Source organism: Anabrus simplex, chromosome 6 (genome assembly GCF_040414725.1).
Source record: "Anabrus simplex isolate iqAnaSimp1 chromosome 6, ASM4041472v1, whole genome shotgun sequence".
NCBI classification, from domain to species: domain Eukaryota; kingdom Metazoa; phylum Arthropoda; class Insecta; order Orthoptera; family Tettigoniidae; genus Anabrus; species Anabrus simplex.
This window is the reverse complement of record NC_090270.1, coordinates 157024235-157051945: the sequence shown is the minus strand read 5'-3', so window position 1 is coordinate 157051945 and position 27711 is coordinate 157024235. Positions and strand designations below refer to the sequence as shown.

Sequence of the window (27711 nt, the reverse complement as noted above, 5' to 3'; positions counted from 1 at the left end):
AAGCAGTGTACAGCCGACGGTTTCCATGATTGAATACGCATGGATAGCTAAAGTGGCATCTGTCGCAAATTTGCAGCATACGATAGAAGCATTTGCTGGCGCCTCAGGTGTAAAGGTGGCACACCAGACTCAGCGAGCAGGCAAGTAATGGGGCTGGTTTGAATGGTGGATGCTATTCAGTTTCGCAAGGAGGCTCGGTCTTGCTGAGCCATATGCTGCACTGCAGTAGTCTAACCTGGATAAAATATGCGCCCTATAGAATCATAGGAGCACCATACGGTCAGCTCCCCAATTAGTGTTACTAAGAAACTTCAAGATATTCAGTTTCTTGATACATTGCACTTTTAACTGCTGCACGTATGACTCCCATGATAATTTACTATCGAAGAGGAGCCCAAGGAATAAGTAAGTGTCAAGTACAAGAAGAGCAACATTTCCTAAATAAAGCTCAGGATGTGGGGGAGGACTGTGTTGTCGAAAAATGTGGACAACAGAGGTCTTTGCGGTGGAAAACCAAAAGCCATGTTCTAAAGTCCACTTTTCCACTTTCCTAATAGCTTGCTGTAATTATTGCTCAATGACTGCCATGTTACGTGAGCTATAGTGCAGAGCAAAATCGTCCATATATAGCAACGGTATTACTGCTGAACCAGCAGCAGCGACAATACTGTTTATGGCAATCATAAACAGAGTAACACTGAGAACCGATCCCTGTGGGACTCCACCTTCTTGAAGATGGTATTGCGAATATGCCCTCCCAACTCGGACACCGAGTAGATGGAGGGACAAAATATTTGCAATAAATACCGGCAAGATACCTCAGAATCTCCATTGGTGCAGGACTGAAAGGATACCATATCGCCATGTGGTGCCATAGGCCTTTTCTAAGTCAAAGAAAACAGCCACCAAATGCTCTTTGCGGAGAAATGCATCGTGGATAGAACTCTCCAAGCTACCAGGTGGTCAGCGGTCGAACGAGCGGCTCGAAAAACCACAATGGTATTCGGACAAAAGTAATTGTATCTCCGGACAAAACACCAGTCGGCGATTTACCATCCTCTCAAATAGCTTATACAAGCAGTGAGACAAATAGGCCTGTAGCTTCCTGCATACTTACGATTTTGGTCAGGCTTGAGGACAGGAATGACTATGCCCTCTCGCCACTGACATGGAAACTCACCCTCTATCCATATTCAGTTGAACACTCGAAGGAGATAAATAGACCATCCTCACTAAGGCGTTTCAACATCTGGTTATAGACAATGTCTTACCCAGAGGACATGTCCTTGCAAAAAGCCAAGGCGCTGCGGAGTTGCCACTCCGTAAAGGGCACATTATAGTCCTCTGAAGCTTGAGTGGCAAAACTAAGGTGATGACGTTCTGTCTCCCGCTTCGGAGCGAGGAAGTCACAATGGTAATTCCCGGAGCTACACACATCCGCGAAATGGCTAGCTAGATGGTTAGCAATCGAGAGTGGTTCAGTGACTATACTGCCTGCAATGGAAATTCCCAGTACAAAAGAGGATCGTTGGATACCCAAAATACGTCGAAGTTTAGTCCACACTTGAGCCGATGGAGTACGTGACATCATAGACGACATATCTCTCCCAAAAAGCTTTCTTAATTTGGCGAATGAGAACTGCGCCTCAGCGCGGAGTCTTTTAAATGTTACCAAGTTGGCCACAGTAGGCTGCCTATGATAACGTTTATGAGCGTGACGGCGTTCTTTGATAGCTCCTGCAATTTCTTCGTTCGACAAAGGAATGAGTTTTCGGCGACGAGTCCCTGAGAAGGAGGGAATGGACTCCTCAGCAGTAGCAGGATAACTTGTGTTATGTAAGTTATATCACCGACTACAGTCCGCAGGGACTCGTCGTTAAAGATAGCAAGTGATGTGAACTTTGGCCAATCAGCATGTTTAAGAATCCATCGAGGAGAAGCCTGTCACAGAGATCATCGTGTGTATTCCAATGAAATAGCGGAACCAATGTTCGGCTGCATGGACTTAAGTCTATGCAAGAGTATGTGCCGTAACGTACACTGAAATGAGTTGGTTCACCTGTGTTCAAAATACATAAATCCAGCTCTGTTACTAATGTTTCCAAATCCTTTCTCCTAGGGCAAGGTGTTTCAGAGCCCCATATGGGGGTGACGGGCGTTAAAATTTCCCAATAAGAGGAAGGGAGGTGGAAGCTGATCTATAAGGTCAGTGACATCATTTATGTTAAGAGGATGGCCTGGTGAAAAATAAACGTTACACACTGTTGGTATGACAGGAAGCGGTATCTGCACCGCAACTGCTTCCAGTGGTTTTTTTACAGGAACCTCTTCGCTAGAGGTATCAGAACAAACAAAAATACCCACGCAACCGGATGCCCTGCCCGGTGAGCATATCATTCTGGCAAATATGTTAATATGCAAACAACAGCTGATTCAGAAAGTGATGGAACCAACTGGAGGGAACAATATTCTGGATGTGGTGCTGGTAAAACCAGATGAGCTCTATAGAGAAACCGAAGTAATAGGTGGTATTAGTGATCATGAAGCTGTCTTTGTGGTAGTTAAAAATAGATGAGAAAGAAAAGAAGGTATTAAAAGTAGGACTATTAGGCAGTACCATATGGCTGATAAAGCAGGCATAAGAGAGTTTTTAGAAATTAAGTATGATCGGTAGAAAACGATAAAAATAAAAATGTGAACAGTCTCTAGGATGGGTTTGAAGCAATTGTTGAGGAATGTGACAACAGATTTTTACCTTTAAAAGTGATAAGAAATGGTAAAGACCCACTTTATTTTAAGAGAGAAATAAAGAGACTAAGAAGGATGTGCAATTTTGAAGACAGAGTTAGAAATGGCTGTGGAAGTAAGGAGAAATTGAAGGAACTTACTAGGAAATTGAATCTAGCAAAGAAGTCAGCTAAGGATGACATGACGGCAAGCTTTTAGCAGTCATACAAATTTTAGTGAAAAATGGAAGGGTATGTATAGGTACAGTACCAGGAATGCCTACGACCTGGAACATTGTGTTTTTAATTCGCAAATTATTTGTAACGTGAAGGCGCAAATACTTGAATACAGCATGCGAGGTAAAGGTACGGGAAGGAGCTGCAAGCTACGCGTGAGAGAGAGAGAGAGAGCACTACATCACAGACAGGAAGCATGCAGGATTACGTAATCTCCACGTGCAGCCAGTTCACTAGACTAGAATGTATGGGAAGGGTTTTTATATCTTTTAAACCCTTTCAAGTACAGAAGAATAAAGTATATCACCGTGAAGCCCATTATTTAAATGTCACCTTGCCAAAATTTCAAGTAAATTGGCCTACGGATTCTCGAGATATTAAGTTGGAAAGAAAATACATTTTCCACGAGGAGCAGGCAGCCAGCCAGCCAGCCAGCCAGGACTTTGGGTATAAAAGAGCGAAGATTGGAGAGGTACAGTTAGTTGCAATCTACAACTCAACCATGATGGGTCATCGTCAAGTCGCCACGTGCAGGTGTCGAACCAGAGAACTTTGTCGCGTTACGTGAAACTAGTTGTCATACTTATAAAAATTCTGCAGTGCTACGGAACTTACAAAAATTTGGCGTGTGCCAAGATGAATTCTAATACCGGTATTTCTTGGTAATATCTCAGAACTTAGGCTATAAAATTTCAGCGTGTGCTAGAATGAGTGTTTAACATTTGACAGTGATAGATCGGAACTTGGGATATTTCGAGAACTCGGAACTTAGTATATTTCGTAACCAAGAGTGGACAACTTTTTTCAAACATTACTGTTTTTGAACAGTGGTATCAAATACTCTAGTGAATATTAGGGACATGTGGCAATTCCGTGGAACATTAACTCAACTGAAGGGAAATAACACATAATATCACCTTAGTATTTGTGTTATGAATAATTAGGAACATTTGAATACGTCTTACGTGTGTAGTAAATGAACTGAACTGGCACTTGATATCCCAATAAGCTTTAAATTTCAGGTTTTATTTTAAGCCACGTACAAAGTGTTTTTGTCTGACAGTAACATTATTCTTATGTGTAAATAGTATGAATTATCTGAACAGTGTTTCAAAACTATTACTACTTGAACTGCGCTTCGAAAGTGTAATTGCTTAAACTATGCTTCTAAAGGTAGAATCTTTCGAACAGTGTTTTGTGCTTCGAAACCATAATTATTTCAAACTGTGCTTTACTTTCACTCAAAGCCATAATTATCTCAGTGTGATTCGTATTTTGAATTTTTTACATGACAGATTCTAAGTACTGTTTACTAATGATTTGCTAATATTCACTTAATTAACTTTTGTTTTTATACAATTGAAGGAACTCCACTGTCAATAATTAATCCACGCTTCACACATTGACATATATTTCAATGTCCACAATATCTATTTTTACTTTAACAAATCCATGATTGTTTTTAACTTCACAGACTGCCATCGTTAAATGTATTCCACCACAAATTCTCACTGTTAATCTGTTCATATTGTTACAATTTAAGTCTAATGTTATCATATTACTTTTTATTACGACATATTTATTCTTTTAACAACTTTAATCATTTAAGCTCAGGGCCCTGACCTAGTCTTTGTACATTAACGGCTGATGATGTTCGCTATGCCGAACGAAACATGTCCCATTATTTAAGACACCTCATGATTATTTTATAATTCAATGAGTGTTCAATGAGTAGGTGGTTGTAAATTAAAAGATTTTATAATTTTAATATATCATCCTCAATACGGTTCTGTTACGAGATTAATTACATGTATACAGGTTCCTCCAAAACAACGGATTCAGGGGAAGGCGATAAAACACAAACTAAATACTGAACAACTTAGGAACGACAGTATCAAATCTGCCTATCAAGAACTACTGGCTGATAAACTTCCAAATGAATACCCAGACGATACTGAGCAGCACTGGTCGTTATTAAAATCAGCTATTATAGCAGCTGGCAAAGAAGCAGTTGGTGTTAATACCGCGTGGCAAAATGATCCAAATTCATTTCCCAAGAAACAAAGATATCAACAACTCAAAACGGAAGTGCAGAAGAGATGCAGGATGATCAAGAATGAATGGTGGATAGGTAAATCAAAGGAAATGGAGAATTTAATTGCCTCCAACACCACTAGTGACTTCTTCAGTGCTACCAAACCAATTTATGGTCCCTCTACCAAAGGTCTTAATTGTCTAAAATCCAAAGACGGTACTGAAGTTCTTAAAGACCCTGAATCGATAGCTACCCGTTGGAAAGAACATTTTTAAGACCTCCTGAATAGAAATTCACATGTTGAGGAAGGTGTGTTTGCTGATATTCCACAACAGCCAATTCAAGATCACTTAGATGAAGTCCCTTCTATTCAAGAAATTGAGAAGGCCATTCATCAGCTGAAGAATAAAAAAGCACCCGGACAAGATGGAATTCCAGCCGAGCTCTTCAAGGAGGGTGGTCCTTTGCTAATTCAGGATACACACATGTTGATTGTGAAAATATGGAACATGGGAACAATCCCTGCTGACCTACGGGATGCTTCCATCATCACTATCTTCAAGAAAGGGGATAAGACTCTGTGTAACAAAACCAACTGTATTTTCCACTTTCACTCAAGATGCTTATAAAATAACTAATGTTCTTAAAAAACACAACATGAAAATTTCTTTTAGAACTAACAATAGAAATTTTGATATTTTACACAACTCTAAATCAGTAAATAAATCTAATGCTTTTTCTAAATCTGGAGTATACAGATTCAAATGTAACAACTGCAGCTCCTCCTACATTGGACAAACTGGCCTCAACTTCAATACCAGATACTCCGAACATATCAACGCCATTAAATACAACAGATTCTCCGCCATAGGACAACACATACAAGACTCCAAGCATAATTTCACCAATATTGAAAAAGACATGAAAATACTTACAATCATTAACAAAGGCCCCCTCTTAAACACTACTGAAAATTGCTTTATTCACCTTGACCAATACTTCAACCCTAATTTCAATTTAAACGACATTTTGGAAAAACCCAACATCCTTTTCGACTTCCTAATTCTTCTTCTCAAAAATTCTAAATTTCAAAACCCCAATTCTATTTTCCATGCCTTACAAAGTTATTACCCACATTTTCTACCTCCAATAACCCACCCTAAACTACCCCTCCTTCATCTTCATATCTTATCCTTCCTCAACACCGTTTAACTTCAATCTCTTTTATTCTTCTCTTATTCCACTATTCCTCTTCCTCTATTAATTTCTCCTATCTTTTCTTTTCACCTCAAAAAAAAAAAATGCCACCTTCATTTCGGTTCTTCTCATTCAAATTTAACGTTTGACTTGCGCCGACTTCGACTACTTCAATATTGACCTGAATTTTTTACATTTAAAAAAATAGCGCACTGTGCTTACATGTTTTCATTTGTTTCCGGTATTGCGCTTTTTACTATATTTTTTTCTCTTCACAATTGTTTTTTCATGTCAACTGTTCCAAAAATTCAACAGGATCACAATTACTTATTCAATTATACTGAATTTTATTACATGTATCTATATATACCTATATTCCCGCAACCGAAGCAAATACTGGATCTTTAAGCTATTCTTCATTTTATGTTGGCGTTTGAAACCACACTGCCTGATGTTGAATATATCGTGCTGATCACCAGGAGCTGGCAAGTTACTTCAATTGATCTACTCATCTTCAGCTTCAGCACGATTATGGATCTTCATATGTGTTTGATTGTGTTATGACTTTGTGCCTAACAGTGTATACAAGCTAGCTCATTTAACCATTCTCAGCTTTTCATAAACATTATAAGACTTTGCCTACCACTGAGTGTGCCATACTGCCGCTCAGAAAATTACGCACTGTTTCTTTTAAGTGACTTACATTTTACTTCTTCTGAATTTTACAGTGTCTACCCCCGTCATTTTTTATATCGCTTCTTCTACTGATCCGGAGTGAACTTGATCTTTTATTTTCTTTTTCCTATGCATTGTTTTTCATGTTTTAATCGGCTGATGATGACCTGGACTAGGGTCAAAACCGGTACCACTTCTACTTATTATTAAATAAGAATGTAATCACTGCATTTCTTATTCTTTGGTATTGAATAGGTTGAACCTCTTTATTTATTATTCCAATTTTAACTGATACTTTTCAATACGGAACAATGAAATTTTTATCTTTATATGAAGACATCTCAGAACACCATATGTCGATGGTGAGATTCTACAAAATGTGTTATAATCATTGGACACTGGACTCACTACAAATGGTAGTTCAGATGTTGCTATTGTTTTCCACTGCTTTTATTGTAAGAACACTTTATGTACATAAGGAAAGTCTTCCAGCAGTAATGTTTTTATTAGTTTTTATGAAGTGCTCATGTACTGATACAAGTCTGAATATAGTTAATTATTTTATAATCAGTGGAGAAATCACTGAAGAAATTAGATGCAGTTCCAACCTCTTTCAGAGGGTTAGGCATGGCCCACAACAAAAGTACTGGTACCAGAACGCAGTCCATTTACACGTCCTGGGAGATACGAAAAGTATTATCATTCTCTACAGAATTTAAATTTGAGATCCATTTTGGTGAACTCTGGAGACCAAATTATGGACATTTCAGTTAATTAGTTACTGTCCGCAAAACTTTTAGTGATTCTTTGGCTCCGTAGTGCTGAATCGGTAGACCTCTGTTATCTTCAAGATTCGTATTGGCAACCTGTGACACAGAAAGTTTTGCAGATAGTAAGTATATCATTAGTATGTAAAATCAAGTTACAAATTAGAGTAGGTGAAGCATTATCTGATCCTGTATTAATTAACCCTGCGTAAGTGTGGCACAGTCTCGCGTTCCGAGCCTTACAACAATTCTATTTAAATGTTCCGACAGTTGAAGCTAAGAAGCCGTACTTTGCTGTACATTCATCTGTCGAAACCCTGCATGCGGAACTCATATTGCTCGCCATGGGAAATTGCCCATTGTGATAACTCACTACGACAAAGTTCAGCAACACTTTTTGCGTGACGATTACTGTAATGATGAAGTAATTAGTATATTTTTGTTATGGCTTATTTTTTGTGATGCTTTTTACTTTCATATTTGAGAATTATACATACATACATCATCATCATCATCATCATCATAGACCGTTGTGCCTTTAGCGTTCAGTCTGCAAGCCTCTGTGAATTTACTAAATGTTGCCACAATCCTCTATTTGCAACTAGTGCTGTGGCCTCATTAGGTCCATAACTCTTATAACTTATAACTCTTATCTTTAAATCGTTAGAAATCACATGACCCCTCCACCAAAGAAGGTTTATGCTTCATCCATCGAGTTCATTCCTGACCTAGCCTTTATCTCCTCAATCTGAGTACACTCCTACCATTGCTACCACCTGTTTGTACCAGCTATCATTCTTGCTACTTTCATGTCTGTTGCTTCTAACTTATGGATAATATATCTTGAGTCCACCCAGATTTTGTTCCGTAAAGCAAAGTTGGTCTGAAAACAGACCAATGTAAAGACAGTTTCGTCCGGGAGCTGACTTCTGACAACAGAATACTGTTGATCAAACCTGCGAGCACATTGCAACTTGATTCAATCTCACTTACTAATTACCAGCCTGGGAGAACACACATCCTAAATACTTTAAATTATCTACCTGTTCCAGCGTTGTATCACCAATCTGACATTCTATTCTGCTGAATTTCTTACCTACCGACATCAATTTAGTCTTCAAAAGGCTAATTTTCATACCATAATAATTGAACTTATTTTCAAGTTACAAGATACTAAACTGCAGGCTTTTGGCACAATCTGCCATTAAGACCAAGTTGTCAGCATAGGCCAGACTGCTTACTACACATCCACTAAACTGAATCCCTCCCTGCCACTTTATACCTTTCAGCAGATGATTCATGTTAACTACAAACATCAAAGGTGAAAGATTACAGCCTTATCTAACCCCATGTAAGTACCCTGAACCAAGAACTCATTCTACCATCAACTATCACTGAAGTACAATTATCAACATATATGCCTGGTTCATGGTGTGGGTTACTGTAGTCACGGCCTAGTTCGTGAACCATGGGTAGCGGCTTACTGGCCTAGTAAGTGGTCCTGAGAGTCGGGATACCAGTTGCTACGGAATTGGAGTGGGCATCTCAGACATATTCTGAGTCGTGGCCCTGCTAGTGCTCAGGCGGCTAGGACTATACAATCCACCAGTGGTGCATAACCTGTTAGAGGAGAGATCCTCACTTGGACTATGTGAAAGTAGGGTAGCATCCTGCTTCATGAATTTACTGAGCTCAGAACATTTTAAGCAAGCCTCGGACCTATACGAGTAACAGAGTCCCACACCCATTTGACAGGCGAGAGATCCTTCGAAACAACTTGGCGAACGAAAAGGAATTCGATGAGGAGCTATCAATATTAATGAGGCTTATGGAAGAAAGAAAGTAGAACTGGCTGAATCAGCAAAGGGGATGCATCTGGATGTGCTAGGAGTAAGTGATATTCGGGCAAGGGGAGATAACGAGGAAGATACAGGATATTATAAAGTGTACTGGACGGGTGTTAGAAAGGGAAGGGGGTAGCGAGTGATGTGGGTAGATCTGGCAGTTGGAGGAATTAGGACGAGAATATTGTCTCAGTGTATTCAACATGTGAGGGTGCAGATGAGGATGAAGTTGACAAGTTTTATGAAGCATTAGGTGACATCATGGTCAGGGTCAACAACAAGGATAGGATAGTGCTAATGGGCGATTTCAATGCGAGAGTTGGGAATAGAACTGAAGGATACGAAAGGGTGATTGGTAAATGTGGGGAAGATATGGAAGCTAATAGGAATGGGAAGCGTTTGCTGGACTTCTGTGCTAGTATGGGTTTAGCAGTTACGAATACATTCTACAAGAATAAAGCTATTCACCGTTATACACGAGGAGGCTATATCTGAACTGACTTTGAATTCAGCAAACATGTTAGGAATGTACGTGTTTTCCAGAGATTTTTCGATGTTACAGACCACTATCTGATCTGTAGTAAACTAAGTATCTCTAGGCCTAGGACAGAGAAAGTGAAATCTATTTGCAAACGGATAAGGGTAAAAAATCTCCAGGACGAAGAAATTAGACAGAAGTACATGGATATGATTAGTGAGAAGTTTCGAACAGTAGACAGTAAGCAGGTTCTGGATATAGAAAGAGAATGAGTGGCATACAGGGATGCTGTAGTAGAAACAGCAAGGCAATGCCTAGGAAGAACTGTGTGTAAAGATGGGAAAAGGCAAACATCTTGGTGGAATGATGAAGTGAGAGCAGTTTGTAAACGTTAAAAGAAGGCTTATCAGAAATGGCTCCAAACAAGGCCAATGCAGACAGGGAATTGTACGTAGGTGAAAGAAACAGAACGAAACAAATAGTTGATGAATCCAAAAATAAGTCTTGGGAAAATTTTGGTAAAAACCTGGAAAGGCTAGGTCAAGCAGCAGGGAAACTTTTCTGGACAGTAGTAAAGAAACTTAGGAAGGGAGGGAAGAAAGATAAATGAACAGTGTTTTGAGTAATTCAGGTGAACTCATAATAGATCCCAGGGAATCACTAGAGAGGTGGAGGTAATATTTTGAACATCTTCTCAACGTAACAGGAAGTTTTTTTGGTGATACTGCGAATAGCCAGTCTCATGGGGAGAAGGAAAATGATGGTGAAATTACGCTTGAGGAAGTGGAAAGGATGGTAAATAACTCCATTGTCATAAAGCAGCAGGAATAGATGAAATTAGACCTGAAATGGTGAAGTATAGTGGGAAGGCAGGGATGAAATTGCTTCATAGAATAATAAGATTAGCATGGAGTGTTTGCAAGGTACCTTTAGATTGGACAAAAGCAGTAATTGCACCTATCTATAAGCAAGGGAACAGGAAGGATTGCAACAACTATCGAGGTATCTCATTGATTAGTGTACCAGACAAAGTATTCACTGGCATCTTGGAAGGGAGGGTGCGATCAAGTGCGGTTTCAGACCACAGAGGGGCTGTCAGGATCAAATTTTCAGTATGCGACAGGTAAGTGAAAAATGCTACGAGAGGAATAGGCAGTTGTGTTTATGTTTCGTAGATCTAGATAAAGCGTATGACAGGGTACCGAGAGAAAAGATGTTCACCATACTGGGGGACTATAGAATTAAAGGTAGATTATTAAAATCAATCAAAGGCATTTATGTTGACAATTGGGCTTCAGTGAGAATTGATGGTAGAACGAGTTCCTGGTTCAGAGTACTTACAGGGGTCAGACAAGGCTGTAATCTTTCACCTTTGCTGTTCGTATTTTACATGGATCATGTGCTGAAAGGTATAAAATGGCACGGAGGGATTCAGTTAGGTGGAAATGTAGTAAGCAGTCTGGGCTATGCTGACGACTTGGTCTTAATGGCAGTAGTGATGGGACATTCGATTCATTTTACTGAATCGATTCATTTGATTCCGTTCACGTTACTGAATCGATACAGTGATCCGATTCACGGCTCATTGGTCACCGCTCCTACTGCATCTGTGTAGTATGTGCTGGTAAGACAGCAGCAACAGCATTCAGTGCTCGCAGCTGCCATCTGGTCTTCATACTATGAACTCCTTTCTTAGAAAAAATGCTAGTTACTCTAATACATCGAAGGTTTCCGGCAACGCAGGGTGGGAAAGGTTAGGATTAGGAAGGTAGCAGCCATGGCCTGAATTAAGGTACAGAGCCAGCATTTCCTGGTGTGAAAATGGGGAAACTACGGAAAAACCATCTTAACGGCTGCCGACGGTGGGATTCGAACCCACCATCCCCCGAATGCAAACGCATAGCCACGCGATGTTAACCGCACGACAACTCGCTCAATCCTTTTTTTAAAAGTATTTTTCTATCAGCTGAGGATTTTTTTAAATCGTCATATTTTGTATAGGCTACTCGAGATGTACAGTAGCCCGCTGGTTTTCGGATTCAACATACTGTTATTGCGTCTGTCCACATATGATTGAAGTCTTGTGCAACGATGTGACATATGAACTGAGAGAATACTGAGTCGAGTTTAACTGTCAAATGTCAACTAAGTTATAATACTAAGATTCATTAAACTAATAAATAGTATAACCTAATAGCCTGCCTACTTACTAGCTACTTCAGAATTATGTTGTGACTACCTTTTTAACACTGCAAATAAATCCATCTATTATTTAAACCTCCCTGTAAGAAGAGGACAGTGAATGCAAATGGGTATTATTTTCAAATGAGCTGAGCTCGAGAGTCCATTATAGCATACGATTCTTTCAGTCTAGCATGTCTCACTGTATGTCTCGCTGCAGCGGAAGCTCGGCTCTCCGCGTGTCCAGTGAGCCGATAAGGAGCCATGTGTATCATGTGTCTCACTGAGCCGCGCTCGTTCACGATTCTTTCGATGTGCCATGATTCACTGTATGCCTCGCTGCAGCGGAAGCTCGGCTCTCCGCGTGTCCAGTGAGCCGAAGGAGCCGTGTGTATCATGTGTCTCACTGAGCCGCGCTCGTTCACGATTCTTTCGATGTGCCATGATACACTGTCTCGCTGCAGCGGAAGCTCGGCTCCCCGTCAACGTCCAGTGAGTGCGCCACTCTGCACTGTCCGCTGGGAGTAAGCTGAATCATGTGCCGTGAGCTCGCCTTTCCTGTGAATCGATTCACTCGGACACTTGAATGAATCGATACACTGCTTCGAATCATGCATTCAGTAGCCAACACTAAATGGCAGATTGTGCCAAAAGCCTGCAGTCTAAGATCGTGCAACTTGAAAATAGGTGCAATGAGTATGGTATGAAAATTAGGCTTGCGAGGACTAAACTGATGTCAATAGGTAAGTAATTCTAGAGAAGTGAATGTCAGATTGGTGATACAAAGCTAGAACAGGTCGATAATTTCAAGTATTCAGGTTGTGTGTTCTCCAAGGATGGTAATATAGTAAGCGAGATTTAATCAAGGTGTAGTAAAGCTAATGCAATGAGTGCGCAGTTGTGGTCAGCAGTATTCTGTAAGAAGAAAGTCAGCTCCCAGACGAAACTATCTTTACATTGGTCATTTTTCTGACCAACTTTGCTTTACGGGAGGGAAAGCTGGGTGGACTCAGGATATCTTACTCATAAGTTAGAAGTAACAGACATGAAAGTAGCAAGAATGATTGCCGGTACAAACAGGTGGGAAAAATGGCAGGAGGGTACTCAGAATGAGAAGTTAAAGGCTAATTAAGGAATGAACTTGATGGATGAAGCTGTACGCATAAACTGGCTTCAGTGGTGGGGTCATGTGAGGCGAATGGAGGAGGATAGGTTACCTAGGAGAATAATGGACTCCGTTATGGAGGGTACGAAAAGTAGAGGGAGACCAAGACGACAATGGTTAGACTCAGTTTCTAACAATTTAAAGATAAGAGGTTTAGAAATAAACGAGGCCACAGCATTAGTTGCAAACAGAGGATTGTGGTGACGTTTAGTAAATTCACAGAGGCTTGCAGACTGAACGCTGAAAGGCGCAACAGTCTATAATGATAATGTATGTATATGTACGTATATATGCCTTTGATTGATTTTAATAATCTACCCTTAATACCATATCTCCCAGTATGGTGAACATCTTTTCCCTCAGTACCCTGCCATATGCTTTCTCTAGATCTACAAAACAAACAATTGTCTGTTCCTCTCGATGCATTCTTCAATTACCTGTCACACACCGATAATCTGATCCTGACAGCCCCTCTGTGGTCTGAAACCACACTGGTTTCCATCCAACTTACTCTCAACCATCGATTGCACTCTCCCTTCCAAGATGCCAGTGAATACTTTGCCTGGTATACTAGTCAATGAGATACCTCGATAGTTGTTGCAATCCTTCCTGTTCCCTTGTTTATAGATAGGTACAATTATTGGATTTGTCCAATCTGAAGGTACCTTATCAACACTCCATGCTAATCTTATTATTCTATGGAACCATTTTGTCCCTGCCTTCCCACTATACTTCACCATTTCAGGTCTAGTTTCAACTATTCCTGCCGCTTTAAGACAATGGATTTTTAAAAAAAAGGTATTTGTTCGTGGCGTCGACCTCTGTAGATCTTCTGCCAATACTTGCACCATATGATATGAACATGTATGTAATTGTAATTGCGGAAGTGTAGAGTGTCGAATGTAAGGAAAGGACCATTTAGGACGACACAAACACCCGGTCCCCAGGCCAGGGATATTATTCGTTCACAATTAAAAGACCCTGACCCGGCCAGGAATCGAACCCAGGGAAGCCAGGTAAAAGGCGGACACGTTGCCCTATACACCGTGAGGCCGGACATGGAGTTTCTTTACCATTCTTTCAACTTCCGCAAGCGTAATTTCACCAACATAATTTTCCTCCCCCCGATGATCTTCGTTGTTCGCGACACCACCATGAAGATTTCCTTTTATCTTCAGAAGATTTTTAAAATATTCCCTCCACCTGTGCAGTGATTCCGTGGGACCTATTACGAGTTCACCTGAATTACCCAAAACACTGTTCATTTCCTTTTTCCCCTCCCTTCATAAGATTCTTTATTACCCTTTAGAGTCCCGAATCAATAGTTTTTGAGCAAAACGTGAAAGCTGCCATTTGTGCACTATCTAGTAACTCAACATGACATTTTTATGAAGAAAAAATTTGTCCATAGAAGGAAAGATTCTTCTCAGCATACAATATTGTGTTTACCGACCAGAAAGAAGCTGTAGGGTCCCAATATATCACGTATGATACAGATAAAATGTATGCAAGTTTTACAACATTAAAATGAATTATCGGATTATCTGACAGAGATGAGATATTTATGTTATCTACCGGCATCACACATTACATGATTATCAGTGTTGGTGGTGATTATTGTTTTATGAGTTAGTACAACTAGACAACCATCCTCTATGTAACACTAAACACAGAGGAAAAATGGAAGGGACCCGACACTTCAAAAAATGAAGATAACGGCCAAAGGAAGACAACGGTCACGAAGGGCGTGAAAATGAAAGACTCCCTAGCCCTCGCAAACCTAAAAGCGTTGGGGTCGGTAATGAACAAGAATTGATCAAGAGAGGTTGGATTGGATGGATGAAAGTGAGGAGTCTGGCACAAGTAAATGGAAGCAATGCCAGGACTCAGCTAAGGGCCCCGTGGTTGCCAACCCACGCTCCAAAGATCACAGCCCCTGGGGTCCCGGTTAGATCTAAGAATAAGATTATTACTAATATTTACCTTCTTTCTTTTGACTCATCTTGAATTACCTCCAACATGCATTGCTAATAACATGTGCTGACAACTAGTGCTGTCACTAGTATGATGAAACAGTTGATGCACAAACAGTGGAAGGAAACCAGAAGATGATACATTAGGTCACGTAGCAACATGAGGCCTTGCTTTCGTGAAAAAAATAAAGAACTACTGTATCATATTTAATACAACGGGATGCTAACGGTTACTGTTCAGAAAGGTTTCCCTGCTGCTTGCCCTAGCCTTTCTAGGTTATTACCAAAAATCTTCGTTTTGGATTCAAAAACTATTTGTGTCAATCTGTTTCTTTCATCTATGTACAATTCCCTGCCTGCATCAACCCTTGTTTGGAGCCATTTCTGATAAGCCTTCTTTTTACGTTTGCAAACTGCTCTCACTTCATCATTCCACCAAGATGTTTGCCTTTTCCCATCTTTACACACAGTTCTTCCTAGGCATTCCCTTGCTGTTTCTACTACAGCATCCTTGTATGCCACCCATTCTCTTTCTATATCCTGAACCTGCTTACAGTCCACTGTTCGAAACTTCTCACTAATCATATCCATGTACTTCTGTCTAATTTCGTCGTCCTGGAGATTTTTTACCCTTATCCGTTTGCAAATAGATTTCACTTTCTCTGTCCTAGGCCTAGAGATACTTAGTTTACTACAGATCAGATAGTGATCTGTAACATCGAAAAATCCCTGGAAAACTTGTACATTCCTAACAGGTTTCCTGAATTCGAAGTCGGTTAAGATATAGCCTCCCATGTATAACGGTGAATAGCTTTATGCTTGAAGAATGTATTCGTAACTGCTAAACCCATACTAGCACAGAAGTCCAGCAAACGCTTCCCATTCCTATTAGCTTCCATATCTTCCCCACACTTACCAATCACCCTTTCGTATCCTTCAGTTCTATTTCCAACTCTCGCATTGAAATCGCCCATTAGCACTATCCTATCCTTGTTGTTGACCCTGACCATGATGTCACTCAATGCTTCATAAAAGTCAACTTCATCCTCATCTGCACCCTCACATGTTGAATACACTGAGACAATATTCTCGTCCTAATTCCTCCAACTGCCAGATCTACCCACATCACTCGCTACCTCCTTCCCTTTCTAACACCCATCCAGTACACTTTATAATATCCTATATCTTCCTCGTTATCTCCCCTTACCCGAATATCACTTACTCCTAGCACATCCAGATGCATCCTCTTTGCTGATTCAGCCAGTTCTACTTTCTTTCTTCCATAAGCCCCATTAACATTGATAGCTCCCCATAAATTCCTTTTCGTTCGCCAAGTTGTTTCGAAGGATCTCTCGCCTGTCAAATGGGTGTGGGACTCCGTTACTCCTATAGGTCCGAGGCTTGATTAAAATGTTCTGAGCTCAGTAAATTCTTGAAGCAGAATGTTACCCTACTTACACATGGTCCAAGTGAAGATATCTTCTCTAATGGGTTAGGGACCAGCGGTCGATTGTATAGCCCTAGCTGCCTGAGCACAAGGAAGGCCATGACTCAGAATATGTCCGAGATGATCACTCCCATTCCGTAGCAACTGGTATCCCGACTCTCAGGATCACTTACTAGGCCGGTAAGCCGCTACCCATGGTTCACAAACTAGGACGTGACTACAGTAACCCACCAATTATTCAAGCCCATATTTTACTATGTTTTACGTCAAGTGGGCTATGAAAGAGAACACAAAGACTGCACAGGCTTCTCGAAACTGTTTTCACTGATTTTGAACCCGAACAAGATGATGACAATAAAGAGGACGTGCTGGAAGTTAGAGAATTCGGAAAGTGAACAAGAACTGGATCCTGATGAGGATCAGAATCCTTGCAACGGCACTATTGTCAGGGAGGTGAAGACTCTTACTTTTATTATGGTATGGATGGGACAAAGTGGAAAATTCATCCCCCTCCCAAAAATATTAGAACACGTCAGAAGTATATTATAACGCACATTCCAGGTGTCAGAGGATCAGTTAGAGGAAAGACTGATCCTCTTGAGGTTTGGAGACATTTCTTTGATCGAGAAATAATTGAAATTATTGTAAAATTTACAAACCAACATATTACCACTCACGCAAAAGGAAAATATAATCAGGAATATCACGTTCATGAGGTTGACTGTAATGAAATAGAAGCTCTATTGGGCCTTCTCATTTTGAGTGGAGTAAAGAAGTCTAATAGGTTAAATTAAGAAGAACTGTTTTCCAAGGATGGAGACTCCCCAGAAATCTTTCAGCTAGTTATGTCTCAGCAACGCTTCTCTTTCCTACTCAGCCATATACGTTTTGACGATATTGAGACCAGGCAGCAGAGGCTACTTTCAGATATACTGGCTCCAATTCGTATTTGTTCAAAGTATTTGTTCACAGCTGTGTACACTATATCAGTTTGAGTCAGTTCATTACAACTGATGAAATGCTATTAGGTTTTAGGGGAAAGGCTGCCTTCCAGCAGTACATAGCTTCAAAACCTAACAAATATGGCATCAAGGTATATGCCTTGTGTGATGCACATCTATTTTATACTTCAAAAATGAAACTCTACGTTGGAAAACAGCCAAAAGGATCACAGAATGCTTTAAGTAACAGCCTGAAAGATGTAGTGGAGAGAATAATAAAGCCTATTTCCGGGATGAGAAGGAACGTTACACTGGACAACTGATTCACCAGCATTGAGCTCTGTGAAATGTTGACCAGTCAGTACAAACTCATGCTCCTAGGCACCATTAGGAAAAACAAGCACCAGCTTCCTCCTCAATTCACTCAAGTACAGTCCAGGCCTACCCCATCCAACATCTTTGGATTTTGTGAGGAGAGTGCTCTTCTGTCACATATTCCTAACAAACGAAAGAACGTGTTACTAATTTCATCGACGCACGATGATGACTTCCTCGATGAAGAAACAGGGAAATCGGATATGATTCTGGACTATAATAAAATTGAAGGCGATGTCGATGTTGTAGACCAGCTTTCTGCAAATTATGATGTGGCCAGAAATAAAAGATGTTGGCCTACGGTGGTATTTTATTCTCTAATAAACACTGCAGGCATAAACAGTCAAGTTATTGTAAGCCAGAATGCAACAACCCAGAATGTAGTATGACAAAAATGTCTCACAAGGTTAGGAATGAGTCTTTTACATAGCCACCTTCGCTCTAGTGTGGCGAAGTCTAACATCCCAAAAGATCTGTGTGTGAGGATCGATGTTGTCTGCAAGTCTGAAAGGGTCCTAGATGATCAGCCTGTACGTATCTTTGGACGATGTCAAACGTGTACTTGAAAGCAATACAGAAAACAAAATACCAATGTAGAGAGTGAAAAAAATTCATGTGCCTACAGCACATAGAAATGTTATGCAAAGACTGTGAGTAAATGTGCAATATTTACGGGTACCTTACTTCATAAGCCACAGGCTTATACGAGATTTATTACGTGCCACATTTCCAAAAATTGCATTGTGTATCGCGCTAAATATTGACCGCCTACTCGGAAGATCAACACAATACCCTATCACGTTACAGACCCCACCACACTGTTTACAAGACCCACCTTAATGCCACTACTCCCCCAACACGATCCTTCCCCTTCCCCACCTTCTCCCCTCCTGACTTACCGCTTACAAGGTTAATGTCTCAACATGCTGTTCCAAAGCTGATAGAATTCTTCCAAATTGAACTGAGAAAATTTTTTTTGATCATCTGTATTGTAAGAAAAATACTGAAGGACAACCTATTACCACTGACTTTCTTATAATTTCATACAAATTTCATACACATCACTGTAAATTTTAACAGGTAAAATTGTATACCAAGTGAGTCCAATAAGTTCTTGATGTTTTGTTTGACACATTGTGTGTATGGACGTTTTAAGGACTTTTAAATTTGGAAGTGTATCGGAGCCTTCTATTGACTTAGATTGGTGAGAGGACCATGTAAATATCTCAGTGTGTTACTATGCCGGATCTGATTATTGCTGTTTAATTAACACGGGATGTGAATGGGCGTATAAAGACTTTTGTGATATGACAACATATCAAGGAACCTTCTTTTAATCTTTGAATAGTGAGAGGCCATGTGCATACTTCAATGTGTAATGCGCCAGTTTTATTATGCCGTTGCTCTTTTGTTTTGATGGTTTGTTTGACACATGGTCTGAATGGACGTGTAAAGACTTTTAATGTACATATTTCAATGTGTCACTACACCAGTTTTAATTAATGTGTCCTTGCTCAATTGTTTGTGATTTGTTTTATGGCTGATAATGACATTTAAATGTCGAAACCAGTCTCATGTTGAATAATGTGAATAACATCTATACAACATGTAATTAGTATTGAATAGGTTGAACCTTATAAATAACTCATCTCTGTGATCTCATCTTTTCTTACAATTCACAATTTTATTAATAAAAAAATTTAAAATATACCTAGTCTTAGAGACAAGCCACACGATTCATGTTTAATATTTCACTACACTTACGCAGGGTTAAGAGGGAGGTCCTGCAAGGCAATATTACTGTGGGACCTTTATGTTTTCTTATGTAAATAAGTTATACGAGTTAAGAATTGTAATCACAGATAAGGTATTTTGCGGATGAGAAGATACAAGGATTGCAAGTGGCTACAGAAAAGACCTTCACAATGTTGTGAGATGGACATGAGACAAATATTGTGATGGTAAACTGGATGAAGAGTCAGGTTGTAAGTTTCACCAAGAGGATAAGTTCCCTCAAGTTTAATTACTGCGTTGATGAGGTGATAGTACCCCATGAGAACCACTGTTAAGTACCCAGGTGTTAATATAAGGAAAGATCTTCATTGGGGTAATCACATTAATGAGGTTGTAAATAAAGTGTTAAAAAGAAGCCATTCTTTTCAGTATCAACTCAGTTAATATAAGCTTTTCAGTCTGTCGAACACAACGCAACACTTAAAACACCTGTAAAAAAATGAACAATTTGGTGGGATGTAAAGGAGAAGGCATGCAAGTCTCCAGTAAGACCACAATTTGAGTACGATGACATTAATAGATGAATACGCCTGAATGGAGTTTCAAAAGTAGGAAAGATCATAATTTGAAGTTACGTTGGAATTCAACACGATAACCTACTTATAGGTTCTCTAACATCATGTAAGATAGACTGGGGAAACAATTGATCAGGAATCTGCCCCCTGGGTGACAGCCCTAAATGAAGATCAACAATGACTGACACATGAATCACATAAAAATAAACATTCTGGCATTAATTTTTAAGATTCTGGTAATAATAAAAGAATTATTACTCTACCAGTATCTTATACAAAACGATAAAAGATCAACTCTATGTGGAAAAATTGATAGATTGGCCGACAGTGCTTACATCTGACTAAAGAGTATGAAAATATCGAGTCTACTTCCATGACTATATTTAGGTCAATACTTAATCTTCAAACAAATATATAGTGAAACAAAACAAGTCGTATTGGGGAAAAATGCCCTATGATGCTGAAGAGTAAAATAAGACAGTATAAGGCACGGCAACATCGTAGCAGTTTAAATAAAATGCATTATGAAGTCGCAAAGAATGCAGGCAATGGAATAATCAGAAGAGCTTATCGTTGAACATAACAACAATTAAATTTAGTACCTTCTCCAGGCATTCTTGACCTTTCGCTTTCGGATCTACTTCAACTTCGAGTATCACAGAATTCGGCTGACTTACAAGACACCACATAATTAAGTCTTTTAGCTAGCCTGATGCTAGCACAATAATGCCACTGTTTGACGAAACGAACGTTTATGTGCGATTGAAACGTACAGTTCGCTACATTCAACAAAAATACAACACCGAGGAATCATCGTCTGACAATTCTGCGATAAAAACAGCAAAATCTGACACACAGCCTCACTGAAATTCACTATTCTGAATCACAGCTGACTGAAGTACACAGTTTAATTACTCTTCTTACCACCGAGCACATCAGGGTCGCACATGTCTTTGGTCACGTTGTTTGTTTCACGAGTTTATAAAATAATTTCTTGGAAAAAATATTATGCTTAAGAATCGAAAATGGGCCTACGATTAGAATACTTGTGGCACTCAACAAAGAGAATGGAAATGTTACTGTGATTATTTCAATATTTCGTCGGTGCTTTGGTACTTAACTACTTACGTATACCACTAGATGTCAGCAAAATACAATGTTATTCTCGTATTTGAAGCTGATGGAAGTCAGATACCCTGATTGATAAACGGTAAGTTTTTCGTCAATTATCATTGCTTTATTTGTCAAAACTATTTTCCTATAGGGTTTGGTTTGTTATTAAGTGTCCTCATTACAATTTTCGAAGATGAACTCTTTCCTAAATAATCTCTCGTGATTGATGAATGGTGGTAACCTACAAACAAATTTATTCCAGTGCAATGATAAATTGTATCGGAGAAGTCATTATACATAAAGCTGAAATATATTTTAGAAGTATGTATACCCACCTCTAATAAGAATTGATTACGCCTTCTATTATGAGAAATGTATTATTTCTTTTTCGTAGGTTTGAAGTATTTTGTTGACGAGAGAAATGAGTTCATATTTGCAAGTTGCTGAGGATGAAGGAGAAGAGCCAATAGAACTGCCCGCAGAAGATGATGGCACACTTCTGCTTTCTACGTTGGCTGCTCAATTTCCAGGAACATGTGGTTTGAAATATCGTAATCCTGAATCTAGGGCAATGAGAGGGGTACGTTTGGTTGAAGGTAGACTTCACCCTCCAGAGAATGGGTGGGGTAATTGTGTTTATTACTGTGTATTTCCAAAGGAGAACAAACGAAAATCGGATGACCAGTTAGAAAATTCTACTGCTAAAACAAAGAGAATGGAAACAAAACTAAAATGTTCTGATTTGATTGTCCTTGGTTTACCATGGAAAACTACCGAGCAGCAACTTAGGGAGTATTTTGAATCTTTTGGAGAAGTTTTGATGGCACAAGTAAAAAAGGATGTGAAATCTGGTCAGTCAAAGGGGTTTGGTTTCATTCGCTTTGCAAGTTATGAATCTCAGATGCGTGTTCTTGGTCAAAGACATTTAATAGATGGGCGTTGGTGTGATGTTCGGATACCGAACTCTAAAGAAGGCCAAGTACAGCAGGTTCCATGCAAGGTATTTATTGGGCGGTGTACAGAAGATATACAGTCAGAAGACTTGCGAGAATATTTTAATAAGTTTGGAGAAGTTACAGATGTCTTTATTCCTAAACCATTTCGGGCATTTGCATTTGTGACATTTTTAGATCCTGAAGTTGCACAAGGATTGTGTGGTGAAGATCACATAATTAAGGGAGTTTCTGTGCACGTAAGTAACGCTGCGCCGAAAACAGATCCCAACAGCCGCCAGTATGGTGGAGGTGGATCTGGTGTGGGTGGACCACGAGGACAAGGCCCAAGGGAACCAAAAAACTTGGCTGGCCCTTTTGGAGGGGTGGGAGGGGCAGGTCACCATTATCATCATCAGCAGCACGGTCCAGGTGGAGGGACTATAAATACTGGCACCGGATGGAACCAAGCAGGTTCCATGAGCAGAGGCAATATTGATATGCCAAATCTTCAAGCATTAGGAATCACTGGGCAGGCTCCCACCAATCCAGGTGCTGGGACTCAAAATATGAATAACCCTATGGGTATGGGAACTCTTAATTTGGGTGCACTCCCTGTGAGTCCAGCGCTAGTAGCAGCTGCTCTTAACCAGGCAGGGTGGGGACTTATTGGAAATTTGCAAGGTGGTCAGGCAGCTGGAGCAGGTGGTGATAGTGGACCCCAAGGTTTTAATAATCAAGCTACTCCTGCAGGTTTTGGAGGTAATCCTGGTGGTCCACAACAAGGTGGTGGTCCGCAGGCAGGCAGTGGGCAGACTGGGGGGCTGTTTAACTGGGGCTTAAACCAGGGAGCAGCTGGAGGTGGAGGTGATGGAAGCCAGGGTGGAGGTGCTTCTGGATCAAATGCTCCTCAGCAAGGGGGATCATGGCCTCAGCGAGGGAAACAACCAGATAGTTTTCTGAAATATGATCAGTAAGGTCACGCCAAAGATGAGACATGCCTCAGGGAGAGAATCACCTTAGATTGTTGAATTGTCATTAGGATTCATCCTTGCCCTAGCTTCCAATTTTTCTCTTTTCTTTTTTTACCCATTGAGTGGAACTGAAGAAGTTACACATGCAGTAGTCTTACCTCTTGAATTGTTTATTTCCAGCGACAGATCCTATTTATATTATGGTATGCTTTGATGATTTTTATTATGTCATTCGCGAGTCATTTCTGTTTAATCTGTAGCATACGAAGCATCAGTATAAGTGCTGAAGTTATTCATCAACTTCTCGTGATTGAATGTACATCAGAAAGTAGCCTTTTCTTAATAGTCATCAAGAGCTCTTCCTTTGTTTTAAGAATGTGTCAGGAAACTTTTTAAACGTAAGTTTTTATACCTAATGGCAAACATACTTACATCATTGAATTTTTTCTGAGCAGAATTTATCTCCTTTGGAATGTCCCATATCTAAAGTCTTGGAACGAGTTAAGTTATTTTGATACTTAATTGTTCAGTCGTTATGAGTAAAATTTCTTCAGGTCGAAATTGAAGAAATCTACATGTACCTTTAAAATTTTACCATTCGGCGAGTCGTCTCACTAAATGAACTTGATAACTTTGATAGATAATATATAACGAATGTACAAAGTCGTAAGATCGATTTAGATGTTATGGTCTGGACAGAATGTGGAGTGTGACGCTACATCATATCTGTGGAGCAATATGGATGTGTGCTGATGTATGTGGACATGGTTTAAGTGCTTGGACGAGTGATGTGTTGCTTGATGTATGCATTGTATGTTCGGTATATACAAGAATTCTATGTTATTTCTTAGGTTTGCAATTTAATGTGTTTGTTGTCTGATGGAACAGATGTGTGAACTTTGATGCATTGTCTAAACTATTTACCACATTAGGGACATCTGAGAAGTGTCAGTTGTGTAATTTCAGTGGTATTAATAACTATTCTGCAGTTGGATAGGCCTACTCTGAAATACCTTTTTAATTTTTTTAAAACTTTCATCAGTTTATTAGTTCAGTTTCAGTAACAAGTATATAACAGGAAGCAGTTTACTAATTAAGTCTATAACAGTGGTGATTGGTAGTAAGATATGTATATTTTTCATGCTTATTCACTGTCTTGTCTATTTCATAGGTTTTCTTAATCAGCATAGTTGATGAGAATGACTCAATATGTTCACACACTTAAGAGAATTATCTTTTTACTCTCAATAACCTGGGTGAAACAAAAGTATTGTAAATCACTCATTCAAGGTTAGGATAAATGGGAAATTTGTTTTTATTCAGAATGAAACAGATTCACATCATTGCTGTTTATTGTATCTAATACTGTACAACTCGTATTGCACAAAACATCTGGAATACGGTTCTAAAATATACATAAAACTGAGCTCTAATCAATAATTTCCACTATACATTCATTAAAAAAACACAGTTCATTGTGCATTAGTTTCAAGCACAAAAAAAGTCACAAATAAAATAGAAGGGGGTTGTTCTTTTCTTCATATCTGAGATGTTGTACAATACTTTTGAAGGCAGTTCCCCATGTTTCAAATGTATGGTGTGTTTCCAAACTGTGACTGTAATTTAGTGGTGTAGATGTTTATGAGTGTGTATGTAGCTGGTAGATGAAAGGAGTGAAATGTCCAGTAATACATATACTCTAATCTTATTCCCCCCCATCCTAACATTTGTTCTTGGAAATTTGGTTTCACAAATCACCGAGTGCAAGATACTTAAATAATGTTTATTTAAAAATATTTTTCATTTCTGAGTTTGTGGGAATGGTTGCTTACTATGAGTACAGGAATGTATGTAGTAACAGGAGTGACCTGAAGCCTAGTAATGAAAATATTTCAACCTTTTTTCTTTTCTCTCTAATTTAATCTTAAGTAATTATTACTACCAGGTTTCAGTTCTCACCCCTAGTTAAGTATGTATCATGTATGTATTATGTATGGTAATGTGTGTATTGTAAATTACCATAATTGCTTTCATTAAAGAAAGTTCTCTCAAATTACACATTTTAAACTGCTTCTAAGAACATCTCATTTAACATGGGTGGGAAAGGGTCACAGCCTTCATGTAACTTTATTATACAGCATGGTTAAATTAAATCTAATGGCAGGAGGAAAGTATGGTATTCAACAAAGACTAACAAAGAAATGGTCACATACTTATATTACAAGAGGTACCCCTTACTTTAGAATGTATTAATAAGTGTCCATCACCTTCTAGGTACAATAACATTTACAATCTCGCACGTTTCCTACACCACTAAAACACTGACAAAAGATGCTAGGTCCAGTTCATTGTTGGACAGATGATTTTACTTTGCAGCACGGAAGTTCTTATGAAGTTCAGGTTTTATGTCGTACACCAACTCCAGTATCTTCTGAATGACCTATTGGACAGAAAAATAAAATAATAATAATAAAACTTGTTTAAGAATTCACTGCTCAGTCAACTCCTAAAAGTGAATACTTTATAGTCAAGAACAATTGAAAATTCATCATTTAAAAAAAGGCTGTACTCTCATCTTGAAATACATTTTGACAGGTACACAACTATGATGTTGCTGTGCAGGTATATGAAAAAAAAATCTGCCATATTTGGCTGACTTCCTCGTTTTAGGTTGAGCGTTTTTATTTAGAAGGATTAGTCAACACTTCACTTCAGAATATGACTTGCAATTGATTACACTAAAATTCTGTGCTGAAATGCATGGGTTTGACTGGTCTGTTAAGTTTTTAATGAGATAATGTGAATGAATGGAGAGGGAAGCTGAATGTTTCTTGTTGACAGTATGCACACGAATAAGTTTGGCATATTTCCCCTTGTTCCGAAATAACTGACTGCTTAGTTAAATGATAATTGAACGCAACACAGTATTACTTCCCTCAAACATACACCGATTGTGCATGCTAATCAGGCTGTTCTGTTACCACATTGTTCTTGATCTTTACAGCAGATTTTTGGGCTGTTGGGTCTCATCGAATTTTAAATATGGCACCATGGTGACCAAACGCACCTTCTCAACTTCAAAGGTTAATGAAGGAAACATACATTTCAACAGGATGAAACGTGAAGAGAGGCATAAAGGAATAATACATTAATTCTGAAGATAAGTGCTGTGGAAATCAACAAACCTTAAATATTTGACATGGACTAAATTAGAAAACATGTTGTAGGAATCACAGACATAAGTAACTCACATTGTCTTCCCTTGTTTTTAATTTAATAATCTTATCTGAAAATTAGCAGATATACTGTTTTGTATTAATATTTGCCTTTTTTCTAGTCAATAAAATTGTGTCAGTAAATAACTAGGCAAGCACTGTGGATGATGGTACATTTTAACAAGATGTAATTGTTTACATAAAAGCTCCAACCCTTTGAAGGCATGGTTTGCATGCTGGTTACTGAAAAAGATGGTTTACCGTTACACGAAACAGGTCATCAAAATTAACCTTACCACTAGCTGTCCTTAGAATGGTTTTCTGTGGTTTCCCCATTTTCACTTCCATGCAAATGCCAGGACAGTTTCTATTCATAGGCCACAGCAGATTCCTTCCACCTCCTTACCCATTTTATTTTTCATCATTCATTTCATCTTCATTATCTAAAGTAAGGTTGGCATCAGGAAGGGCATCTGGTCATTTAAAAAAATGCCATAAAAGTTCACCATCTCATCCCGACCCCACATCAAGAAATGGGACTAAGGAGGGGTAGACATTCTTCATTATTCGTGACACTATAGTTTTACTTACTCTCAAAGAATGAACAATGTAGAAATTAAGAAAACTCATTAAACCTCCACCGTCTTCATTTAAAAAAAAAAAGTCCAAGAATAGAACTGGTTTACTTCAAAGCTTGAATAGCATGATTTTTTGTATGTCTTTTGGCACAGGCCAGAGCAAAAAGTAGCTTCCACCACAGTGTCATTTATTGCAGAGACAGTATGACAGTTTATGAGTAATGGCATTCAAAGCACAACTGGTGCATCATGCTGCTATGAAACATGCTACTCATAGCGTCAATCATGCTGCAATAGCACTTTGGCCTAGTGAAGAAAGCAATGGCAAACTACATGGCTCATTACGCCCCATGGCATCATGATCAGTTTTTACAGGTTTTTTAACTGCACAACCTTTGGTGGTACTATCTGAGGATCCAACCAGATTGGGCTGAAGATTTAAGAGACCGATATGGAACCAAAGATATTTCACATCAGGGAAATGCCATTAATGCACGCTGTTTGGTAGGAACTGAGAGGAAAAGATGGCCTCCTTGCATGTTAACACGT

General features: G+C 39.2%; 3 protein-coding genes across 4 annotated transcripts in view; 1 reads left to right on the top strand and 2 right to left on the bottom strand.

Moving 5' to 3' along the window:
* Positions 1-21087, bottom strand: part of dnr1 (defense repressor 1) — a 269771-nt gene extending 248684 nt beyond the window's left edge. For both annotated transcript variants that reach the window (XM_067150016.2, XM_067150017.2), the window contains exon 1: positions 20953-21087. In XM_067150016.2, coding sequence (XP_067006117.1) covers positions 20953-21039 — 87 coding nt within the window. In that variant the 5' untranslated portion in view covers positions 21040-21087. The remainder of the gene's footprint in view (positions 1-20952) is intronic.
* Positions 21088-21434: 347 nt separating this feature from the next.
* LOC136876238 (TAR DNA-binding protein 43) lies at positions 21435-25425 on the top strand. The gene is made up of 2 exons (XM_067150015.2): positions 21435-21560; positions 21858-25425. The coding sequence occupies exon 2, from the start codon at positions 21885-21887 to the stop codon at positions 23370-23372; it is 1488 nt and encodes a 495-aa protein (XP_067006116.1). The 5' UTR covers positions 21435-21560; positions 21858-21884; the 3' UTR covers positions 23373-25425.
* Positions 24704-27711, bottom strand: part of Vha13 (V-type proton ATPase subunit Vha13) — a 150562-nt gene continuing 147554 nt past the window's right edge. Inside the window, exon 4 of the mRNA XM_067150018.2 lies at positions 24704-25809. Within this exon, the coding sequence (XP_067006119.2) occupies positions 25735-25809 (75 nt within the window). The 3' untranslated portion in view covers positions 24704-25734. The remainder of the gene's footprint in view (positions 25810-27711) is intronic.